Source organism: Emydura macquarii, unplaced genomic scaffold (genome assembly GCF_026122565.2).
Source record: "Emydura macquarii macquarii isolate MOO-44397 ecotype Brisbane River unplaced genomic scaffold, CSIRO-AGI_Emac_v2 contig_2768, whole genome shotgun sequence".
NCBI lineage: Eukaryota > Metazoa > Chordata > Testudines > Chelidae > Emydura > Emydura macquarii.
This window is the reverse complement of record NW_027132905.1, coordinates 26,579,253-26,591,496: the sequence shown is the minus strand read 5'-3', so window position 1 is coordinate 26,591,496 and position 12,244 is coordinate 26,579,253. Positions and strand designations below refer to the sequence as shown.

The following is a 12,244-nucleotide window of genomic DNA, read 5'->3' as shown; positions in this document are numbered from 1 at the left end:
ATACAGCAAACATCTACTTTACTCAAAGTACAATCTGAAAACTGTTAAACCATCAATATATTCCTCAGTCACTTTGCAGTCTTAAAACAAGTATTTGTTGTGTCAGAAACTGCAGATTGTTCCCCATTTTTCAGGGCTGGGATGGTGAGGCAGGTCTCAAACACATTCCTTCACATTAATTGCTAAGTGCCTGACTCCAAGTCCTATGGGCAGGGTTGCAGCAGAGTTGCCTTCTAGATCCTTAGTCATGTAATAACAAATATATAAAAGACTCACTGCCATTAAGAGTAATATAAGGGTGACTATTTCAGCTTACATACATAAACGAGCAACAAAACAACTTCTCGATTAACTTGGTGTATTGAACATAACCAAAACAAGCAGACCCTGTAGAGGGAGATTGAACCCATTAACTCTTGCATATTCTTATTCATGCCATGTCATAATCAATCCCCTTTTTGTTTTTGTTAATACCTTAGTGATGTTTAGCATTTATCTGTACCCTATGTATCTGGTGGTATTAACAGTAGATGTACATATATTTAACATCTCCCATGTTGGCTGATTAACGATAGTCATAGTAAGTGTGAGAAAACATACCCTGAATAATTTTCACTAAATGAAATGCATTTATTCAATCTGCAAAACAATAAGCAGCATTTAATACAAGAAAATCTATTAACATTCTTCTGTGATGATTAGAATTCTAAGGAGAAAAAAAAATGATTTAAGGCTGCATTTTCCGGCCTTCTTTCCTGTCTGACTGTCTAAAACATTAATCTCTTCATCTGAAACTGAAAGAAAAGCAGTTTTTATTTTTAAAATATCTAAGGACTTTCCTTACTGAACATTTCTATCAGTTCTGAAAATTTTGTTTTCCGTTGCCTGTATCTATGTAAACATCATGATATTTCAAAATAACTACATACTAATTTTCTTTAAAAACGGATCTTCTTATCTGTAAGAAACTCAGAGAAACTCAAAGCATAATTTAACCTGGGACTCAAGTGAACTGTTAATAAAAATTCAAGACCAGGGTATTGCTAACAGAAACAATGAAGCCTTGGTTCTACAACCTACTTAAACTTATGCCTGACTTAACACATGTAAGTAGTCACATGGAATTTAATGTGTAACTCATGTGCTTAAAGTCAGGTCGAATCAGAGCCAAAATGGGTCCAATCTTGCTTTCTTTAGAATCAATGACATTCTTGTCTTCTGGACAATCATGAATGGGATCAATAAGTTAATGAACTGGTTATATGGATCATCTCGTGTTGAGAATAAGAATAGGGAAACATGCAAAAAGACTTAAAATGTGCTATGCATAAAAAAAGGCCAAACCAAACTAATATTTTAATATTAAGATCCTCACTGGAGTTAAAACAATTTACTATAAAATAGAAAGGAAAATGGCCTGCACAAATTAGTTTTTACTAAATTATTTTAATTGAATAGGACCCGTAGTGTACATTAAAAAGGATATCCAACAGAAAGATCATTTAGAAACTGAAGAGTTCTTGAAATTACAGGTTCACATCTTCCCCAGCATTTAAGGTTTGTAACACTAGAAGAAGAATAAAAAAGGAGAGAGAGTTTATAAAAAATAATGTTTCCCTCCTTGTGAGAAGGGTGTGAGTAAGTGCACACACACACAAACACAAAATACTAGGGTACTATTGTATGAATACATCGTTCTGATAGATCCTGTTCTGTTTATATTCATGAGATGGGAAATATTATAAAAAATAAATTAATTCAATACTTTTTATTCTTGAACCAGTACTTTCAACATTTTATAATCCTACAACCAATTTAGCATTAAATACCCCGTTTTTACCATTCCCCCTATCAGTTGCTCTGCCACCATTTTTCATGGTAAAATACATCATATTAAACACACTCTTTTCCTTCTCCATCTAACATATTTATATGGCCCCTGATACCCGTAGTATCTGAGCAATTCATCATCATTCATGTATTTATCCTCCCAAGAGGTGGGGAAATGCCACTATCCCCATTTTACATACAGGGAACTGAGGTAAAGGGAGACTAAGCAACACACCAAAGGTCACAGGGGAAGTTTGTGGTGGAGCAGGGAATTGAACCCAGGCCTCCTAAGACTAGCACCTGAAACCTGGACTATCCTTCCCTCCTAAGCAGTATTGTTAAAAAAAACCCCTCAAATTCCCTAATAAGGGTATATATTGATACAGATATGACATTGGATTTGAAACCAATACAACACACAAGAGTTCAGATGTTCTCTTTCAGTACCTGCAAACAAACCCAAGTATCAAAGTATTAACCAATACCTCTTAGGCCAAATTATGGCTGTCCTTGGGTGGATGCGCTTTGTAGGGATACTTAGGAAAGCCCTTAACTCCTCCCTCTCCCAGCACATCCAGGCATGTGCTTCCAGATGCTATCCTCAATTTGGTTCTGGCTTGTAAGAAATATAAAATTACCTCTTAATGTTTGCAAAATGTTTGGAAAGAGCAAAGTGCTGAGAAAGTGTGTGTTGTCTAATAAAATGTACAGTAGATACTTTGACGCTGGATTAATTTGCAGAAATTAAAAGAAACCATCAGAGAGCCCTTCTGAAATGTATCTGTTCAAATTCAATGATATACCAGTACTCCTTGTATACCCTTGTTTACAATGCAAGTACATTAGTAGGTGGTGTTTTTCAATTTTGGGGATGGGGAACCTGAAGTAGAGAAGTTAAGTGCCTTAAATCGGCACAGTGTTGCTCTACTTTATCTTTTCGGGGGCGAGTGCAGGCATACACACACAGAAAGAACTACTATGCAGGGTAAAGGTGAAGTCCTTTTCTCATAGGGGTATGTGTGTGAGAGTTTGTTTTTTCATGTGCGCAAGTAGTTTTGGACAACTCCATGTTTGGAGAACTTAATTATTTGCCCATTTCTAGGCTAACGCTGCAAAAACAAAACTGCTCATTTTAAGTGCACAAATAAGCATTGATTAACTTAGTAAAAACCACTGTCAACAAATACAATAGCTCATATTGCCTTAAAGAAATGGCTCATCCTAACAAGCCTATAATTCACAGTTTATCCCTACTGTGGGGAGTTCTCAAAATGTTTGTGCTATACTAAATCCTAACAGATATATACTGTACAAAGCAATACAAATCAATTTGGATTATTCAGATCCGACATCAATACCAAATAAAAGGCAATTCTAAAAAAAAAAAAAAAAAAAAAAAAAAAAAAGGTGGAAATATATTCTAACTCATACTTCAGCATCCAAAGCTTGAATTTCTAAAGAGAGAAAAAAAAAAACAGACCATTTTAAAAAACCTGCCCCATTCTTGTTTGACTTTTCCTTTTCCTCTAATATTTCTTCCCAGTTTGGCCTATTCTTTTTTCTCCATATGATGCTGCATTTGGATGGTGAAAAGTATGAACAGTGCATGTAAAAGGTTGGCAACATATTGGAAGTGCATAGTCCTGTCAATTTCAACACCACACAACAGGAACGATGAACAATATTAATATGTAATACATTAAATTACATTTATACCATATTATCAGCTCATTGGAAAAATCTGTAAAAACTGAACAGAAATATAACTAAGTGAACAGAACACAAATCCAAACCAATTTTGTGATTTTCCACTATTTGAGGCAGAAAAGGCAAGGAACAACATAGGAGAGAAATTCAAGCTCTCCAAGAAGTCAATTGAGTCCAAGTGCTGGTGTGCTTTTCTCTGTCTCTTATGTGACTAATTGATAAAAAAAGATACTAAATTTAAGAGTTAAAGCAACCGAGCAAGAAACTACAAATAAGTGACACAATATAACCAAATATATTTAACAGGATTGCCAATCAGAATCTTAAATCTACAGAAACTTATAAAGCAGACTAGGAGAGATCACATATTTAAAAGCAAATATACATAAAGTGGCAACAAAGAAATGACAGAATGTTTCCATATTTGGTAAGTATACCAAAACCAAAATACAGAGCTGTAAATTTTCTCAAAAAATGAAACAGTGTCACTAACATTATTCCAGTGTTTATAAACTGGAAAAGAGACAACATCCAGATGAAAAAGTTTATAGTTATTATGGTAACACAAATACTTATTATTAGTACCAGTATTAGATCTAATACCAAGGGATCAGAATAACCAGACTCAGGCCTCTGGGACTGTACCAGACAAGAGGAAGTTCAGCTTGCCTGAACACTCTGTTCTAGAGCCACCCAACTGCCTGTGAACCCTACTCTAATTACATTTTGTCTAAGGCAAAAATGGCTTTATTTTCAGGCTGGATCATCATACCAAAGATCATGTTTTTCTTAATGAAGTGCCTTTGAAACTATTTGTCTTATTATTTTTAGATTATGTATTTAAAAATGTTTAATAGAAAGAAAAAACCCTTCTCCTACTCTTAACTTATTTTTGTGTAGAATTCGAGGTATCATATATTTCATAGATAAACATACAAATATCTTAATTAAAACTATTCTGAACAGTGAACACTTATTATATAAGTTAGAGGCATTATGTAAATGAAGAGGGGTAACAATGAATGTACAAGTGGTCCTTCCACTCAACCTTTCTGAACTACTCAACAATTTCCTAGTGCTTTTCCTTCCCTTGATCATCCTGAAGTATTCCCCAGATGTGTGATAGAGCTGTCCATGGTACTGACTGCATGACGAGCTTACAGACAAAAGTACTGTAGTGAACTTGGTGGAAGTAGTGGAATGAATAAGATACCTCTGGAGGTTACTACTTCATTGGGAATGGGATGGGCAATTTAGAGAAGAGAGCATATGGGAGGATAATGGAAAATCAGGAAAGGAATGAGGATGGGAAAAAGCGAAGTGGACAGTGAATGTGGGAAAGGGGAGGCTGAAGGACTGAGGTGTAGGTGCAAACAGGAAAAGAGTTACAAACAAGTTGCCCAAGAAGACAGTGGGCATCTCCTCAATTTATCATTGCAGGGCATTCCTATGATATTACTGTCTTATTGTTTGCTACCTTAAATGAAGAAGAGGAGGGTGGAACCTTGCATAAATATTATAAAAATGGAGATGTGAAAATACAAGTATGACCTTGAAAGGCTGTATGTGCAAATTGTGCCATTTTATTTTTATGTAGGTATGAATGATAGTCAAGCATTCAAAAAGTTGAATAAACTTAATTATGAATGACATGAACCAAATTTCAAAATAGCTGAACAACCCAAATCACATTATATAGGGATATTCTTTGGGCCCAAGTAAGGTTATTTTGACGATTTTTACACAAGGTAAGAGTTTTAAATTCAGGTAGACAAAGACATGATTTAATATTTTAGGCTGATAATTTCTAATATGCCTAAGGGGTTTGGATACCCAATTCCCATTAAAATGAATGAAAATTGGGCATCTGAATCACCTAAGAGTCTTTGGAAATCACAGCCATAATGTGGTATTTCTGTTCCAGTAATAAGGAGGAAATGAGCAATATGTTGGCAACAGGGCTCTATATATTCATGCTTTAATTATTTCTTGTAGGTAATCATCTTTTACAGTTAAGAGCTCCCTGTGGCACAGTGACATTGATTGAATATACATTCTTCATTAGAGCTGGGTAAATGCAAATAGTTAAAAAAAAAAAACAAAAAAAAAAAACACACAAAATCTTTCATGAATAAAAGCTCTGAGTTGTAGTTTGCTATGATTCATGGGGTCATATTGGCTATTCATGAACATTCATGTAATTGCTGGGTATTTGGGAACATATTCACAAATCTTGAATTTTCCATGAATGTTTGGTGTTTAGATACTATGAAGACAAACACCATAGAAAAACCAAATATGTGTGTTCATATACCACAGATAATTTCTGTATTTATCCATACATTCACGGGGATGTTTGTTGTTAGCTATTCATTTGTCTCATTTCAGTTATCCTATCAAGAAGCAGAAACAATACCAGGTGACTCTGGCGACCAATTGCATAAAACAAATACCAAATCATATGAACAAACATTTTGTGAACCCAAAGACTAATAATTAATTACTACAACTATCTGATAAGTTTAAATAACATATGTATTTGTAGCGCTCAGCATGGGTTCACAAACAATAAGCTAAAAATAATGGGTCTACACTCAAAACAAACATTTGAAATAAAGAATTTTACAAATTAATTGTTTTTTTCATGAACCAGTGACCAATCACAACTCAATATGTACAAGTCTAACTAAGTAAAAGCTGAGAGTGGTTGCGTTTACATGGTTGGTGTCACGAGAGTACATACATCTATGAGTTTAGTTATATGTTGTGAAATCCAAGATGCTTGATGAGACAGCTATAAAATTATGGTAAATAGATATTTTCACTGCATGAGTAGCCTCGTGGGAGCATAAAAACCCATCCCTTTAAAAGTGATGTCCAGAAGTTCAATAGGAGGCTGGTAAATTAAATTCTGATGAAAGGATAATGGAAGATCTACATTTGACAATATGAATTGATAGAATTACCTAAAATTATTATCAGAATGTCAACAGGAAGCTCATTGTGGTGACCAACCTCAAAAAATACTTCAATTCTTTGAGGTACTCAAGACCACCTCTGACACATGAACTGAACAGGGCTGAGATGTCTTGGCAAACAATAGCTAGCTCATATCACCAGTGCTACTAGCAGATATCAGATATATGTAAAACAGCTTGTTCACTATCTATGTGTGTGACACTCTGTTTCTGAGAACATCATCCCAGAAACTAATTATTTACCAATGTCAGGTTAATTATGAGATGTTCTGTACAAGGTATGCCTTATATAGCATTATTTTAAAAGTCTTGATATGCTGAGCATTAATATCTTGTTGGATTATATATGTTACCATAGTATGTTAAGTTATAAAATATTGCTGAAAATGCTACTAAAACATGTTACAAGGTGGCAAACTCCCACAAACAGCCTTTCAGGTACAACAATGGAGGGACCAGACAGTGCTGATGACTCTCTCTCACCCATTCAAGGACAGTTTCCGCTAACATGGCTTGTTTACAATGGAACTTCACCAAGAAAGCACTTCACCAAGAAATATTGACTGACAACCCTCAGATCACAAGCATCACTGTGCAGCAAGCTGGAAAAGACTATAAAAGAAGAGGAGTGACTTCATGACTTGGCTTCACTCCCCCACCGATAAGACACCTGAGGAAACAGCTGAAAGGCAAAGAACTGTGGACTGGGGTAGGGGAGTCCCAGGTGGGGAAAGCAGCCTCTGCCTCTGAATTGAAAATTGGTAGCCTGTGTGTATCATTTCTCATGGTGAGACATTTCTAGATTCAAACCCTGTTAGGATTTAGATTGCATTCTTATTTTTTATTTTCTTTGGAAACTATTTCTAGTCCCTTTACATTTTCAACTTATAATCATTTAAAAACTATTTTTCTGTAGTTAATAAACTTGTTCAATGTTTTATCTTAACCAGTATGGTCTTGAATTCTAGAAATCTTAGCTCAGTAAAAAAAAACTGGTGCATGACTTCCTCACCATAAAAGAGGAAGCAGACTTTTTAATGAGTTTGTGCTAGACAAATCTTTGTCCAGCACAAGATGGTATTATCTCAGGGTGCATTTGTGGGTAGAGAAAAGCCTGGGATCTGTGGGGGTTATTGACTGTCCTCTGGCTCTGTGGTGGGTGTGTAGTGCCACCTGCTGTTATGTTGTATGATAACAAGGTCTGGAGAGACTTTCATTGACAGGAGCATATTTGGAGATCAGCACAAGTCACAAGAGTAAGGAGGTTCAGCGGTACCCCAGATTGAAGCTGAATCAGACCGTACGTCCATGACAACATGACTAAAAAATTCATCAACTGATATTACTGACCAGTTCTACACTGTGAAGTTCATGCTAAAGCAATCAAAAGGAGAAGTTTAAAAGCATAGGAATAAAGATGACCCAATGTTGATATCAAGAGCCGATGAGGCTAAGATAATTTAGCAAAAATGTCTTCAAATCCAAGATAAGAGAAATGTAATTCACTTCAGTCACAACTAAGGTCACATCAGACTTGAAGGAATGTTGCCCATGTCAACCAGAAAGTAAATTTGTCATAAGAACCAGCAAGCTACTGCAAGAGTAGGTGCAAGTCCCCTAAATAGTGGAATACAAAAATTCATTGTCATGAAGAATCACCACTTGTCAAGAATCACCACATATCAAACCATTATATTTGTGTTCCTTCCACTGTATTTAAGTACAGAATGTTTTCTTCGCTCATTTTAAGTGTCGACAAGACTCCAGTACCATAGACAAATTGCTAGTATTTCATGATTAGATGCAAATGTAATTTCTTGATATTGTCACATCATCACAAGAGTATCTAATAATTCTAATGGCAGACTGCAATGGTGAAGTATTATTTCAACATTACCAATGTATTTCTCCCACTTTCTGATAAGACAGACAGTGGTTGCCATTAAATAGGAAGCATTATCCCTCTGCATAGCAAATAAGGATGGTGTACCTGATAACACCGTGCAATCACAATGGTATTTATGAAGAATGCAGTGTTAAAGAAAATATTTACCACTAGCATTAACATTTTCCTTACACAGAAAAAAGCAAGATCAATGGTTCTAGCCTGTGCAGTGAGCTAATGGCTTTCTAATCTACAGATTTGGGTTAAGATATTGACTTGGCTCACAAGGGAAAGTGACTGGTAGTCTCAGTGTAGTCATGTATCCATAGTACAAAACATGCAGACTATCTGACACACTTGGCAGAATTTGCTCAGATTAGGCCTAGGAATAAAGCAACAGAAATGTTGCCAGTCAGGACTAACCAAAAGGTTTTATTTGCTGTGTCAGTGTACTATGGACACTAGTTCAGATTTACATTAAGCACAGTATTGTTGGTAAGCAGTTAGTTTATTTTAATGGATAGGGACATAAAGTGTAGAGAAAACAGATTTATTGTCATTTGACAATAGTGTTCACTGCTTACTCTCCAGTTTAAGAAATAATGCTCCTTTTGTGATACCAAAATTGTCTCCAGTGCAATCAATAAACAAAGATACCATTTTCATACAAATGTAATAAACCATGGAAGAGAAATAAGAAAAATACAGAATACGTCAACTAGAACTAGGATTGTTTTTAAACTGACTTTTTCAGAAGTGTTCTAGATAGCATTAAAATGCTAAGTGTATACATAGGATTTCATTACTGCTTAGTTTACATTGCTTATGCAAAAACATACATGACAAAACTAAATGCATGTAGTACCTATCCTCTTACCTGTTAATTGGTTTTCTGTGATTTGGTCAAAAGGCACAGGCAATAAAGTTTTCCTCTCATTGGTAGCAACAAAAGGAAAGACAGCCAATCAAACTGAAGTATCTGTATATAACGGTCCTTCCTCCATTTCCTAGTTTTACTCCATTTTGCAGTCAAAGAACGAAGGTTAGCCTGCCTACTTCTCAAGGAAAGTGCTGCTTCCAGATATTACAGGACAAGTGTCCATGAAGAAGGACCACTGTGCTAACTGACCAAGTCACAGGAAACACATTCGCGGGGGGAGGAGGAGGTAACGAATTTGTTTTTCTGTGGCTTGTTCTGATCAATACAGTTCACAGAGTTATTAACAGCAGTATTCTAAAGTCTACTGGGTGGGTAGGAATACAGTGTTCAAAAGCTAAAAGCTGCTCTATTGGGGCAGAGGAAGGGGAATTAATGATGAAATATCTATAGTGTTCTCTTTCACCTGTTTTCCTAAGAAAAGGTCTTCTCTGGAGAAGGCTGCTGTAAGCACACTTCAGCCAACCATTGCTGCACTAGCTGATGCCTGTAGTACTTAGAGAAGGTGTGCAGAAATTTGCCCAGGAAAATGCATTAGCATGTAGAATATACTTTTACCCTGACAGGACAGGACAGGACAAAATTCCTCAGCTCTGTTCAGCTCCTGGAAACAATTCTTATTCTTTTTTAGTATTTATTCATGGAGCCCCCATAAGCATGCTAGGTGCCATATACGTAAGTGAACTCGACATGATCTCTTCCCCAACCATATTACAAATAATCAAGTCAAGTGAGAGACAGTTTATAAATAGGCTTGGGAGAATTAGATTTTTATCAGTAAATGTCAATAAATGTAGATTTCACTGTACACTCACATACACTCTCTGACAAAAACATTTCTATAGATAAGAATAGAAATGTATAGATAGGCAAAGTAAGAAAAATGCAGCTTGAGAACTTTAATTAGAGTTTTATTTGAGGATAATTACTTATTACTTGTGAAAATTATATTTTTACAATTTGTGTTAACTGTTATAAAGCTTTAACTTTTTGAATCTCATTGTCTACTGTCATTAAATAATTATTGTCTTGACTCCCAAATTGTTTGACCATCCCCATAACTTCCCAAAACTGTGAAAATTTAAATTGATAAAAATAAAAATAAATGCTTAAAACCCATAATTCCATGCAACCCTGAAAATTTAAATAGATAAAAAAAATTAAAAATGCTTAAAAACAAACACTGATAGTACTCATTAAACTTATTTAAAAAATAAAAATTGAATTCGGCAAAGCCTATTTATAAACAAGGGGGAAAAAGAAAAAGATACCGTATGTGGACATGTTTCTGTTTTTTTAAATTTTATTTTATTAAGGGAACTACTTTGATTTGCCCTCAGGTCACAGAGGATAGTTAGCAGATGAAAGGCTCTTCTTCCCACAACAGCTCTTTGTGCTGGCTCAACAAATTTGCTACTCTCCCGCTCCCTGTGTGGGTGGGCAGAGAGCAGGTTGGAAAAATACAAAAATCCTAATTTTTTTTGACCAAGGACAACTGACTGATAGCTGATCTGAACACAAAAGAAAAATAATATGCAGTATAGAATCATGCAGGCCCCAGAACAAATATTTTTCTGTTCATCTCACCTAATTCGTAGAGTTTCTTTAAAGAAACATTAGATTTGATGGGTAGGACAGTTTTCTCAAAACAAGCTATAGCAGCATACTCTATCTTGGTGGAAGGAAACAATTTAAGTCTTGTCTTCACAAATAAATTAGGTCATGGTAGAAAATGACCTGGAGAAGTCATGTTAACTTGAACAATGTTAAACACATTTGTAGTCAATGTAGAAAAGGACAAGTTGTATTTAATATTGTATCACTTGGTCATAGTTAACCTTATGTCTAGTAGGGTGTTTTCCTAGCAATGACAACACCCTATTGGTGAGTTTGTAAAATCATTTGTAAGTCTGTATAGACCAAATTTAGTGGAAGCCAGTTTGGGAGGGACAGAAAAGTAAGACACTCTTGCTTATCTATTCCCAGGAACACAAGGAGATCTTCAGAATCAGTGTTTTTCTGATGGCCTTCAAATGTCAAAACAGATATTCCTATTCTTCCCGAGAAACCCTCTTGGCTTGCTTCAGAGGTTAAACCTCAGTTTCAGAGGAAACCCTGTCTGGCTCAGAAGGGAATCCAGCAAGTCTTGATATAAGCAGAAAGACAGGGTAGATCTTGCAAAAGCCAAAACCTTGTAAGTTTTTCTGGGGCATACTGGACATGAGAAAAATAAAAGCATGCCCCAGAAGACCACAGAGGAGGGCAGAGAACAGACATGAAAGTATGTGATAATTTTTTAGAGAATAAAATCTATTTGAGCACTGTAATGCCAGGTAGAATTAATTTATTCAGGATGTGCCACAGGGCAGGTGGCTATAATCTCCGTCAGCTGCTTCAGGTCTCAGCCCTGTCTGAATCTATATTTTCTCAAGGGAGGGATTCTGCCCCAGCCAGTGAGCTCCCAATTCTCTTTTTTTTGAAAATTCAGGAGTGTGACTACACGCAAGCTTTAGTGCTCACTTTCCAGAATCTGTACTATAATGAGGTGAGTATCAAACTAGGGAGATAAGGATGAGTTGCCACCAAGAAGAGTGATGTTAATTCACTTTGGTTGGTTGTCTTCCCTGGCGGTTACCAGAGTACAAATGAGAGGAAAGCCCTATGGCCTGGCCTAGCAGGTTAAGATACAGAGAAAAAGGGTAGATGTGTGTGGAGAGTGCATACGAATGTGTGAGCGCGCACACACACACTCTCTCTCTCTCTCTCAAGATCAAAATGACCAATGGCAATATTTTCAAAAATCTCAGTAATCTAGGCTCCTCAATCTCATTTTCAAAAGTGATTTAGGCATCTAAGAGTTTAAATCCCATTGACGATCAGCATTCAGCAGCCTAAGATCTCTTTTTA

General features: G+C 35.9%; 1 protein-coding gene across 1 annotated transcript in view; it reads right to left on the bottom strand.

Moving 5' to 3' along the window:
* Window positions 1-12,244, bottom strand: part of RANBP17 (RAN binding protein 17) — a 259,916-nt gene that overhangs the window by 114,880 nt on the left and 132,792 nt on the right. The window contains exon 16 of the mRNA XM_067566736.1: window positions 1,487-1,567. Within this exon, the coding sequence (XP_067422837.1) occupies window positions 1,487-1,567 (81 nt within the window). The remainder of the gene's footprint in view (window positions 1-1,486; window positions 1,568-12,244) is intronic.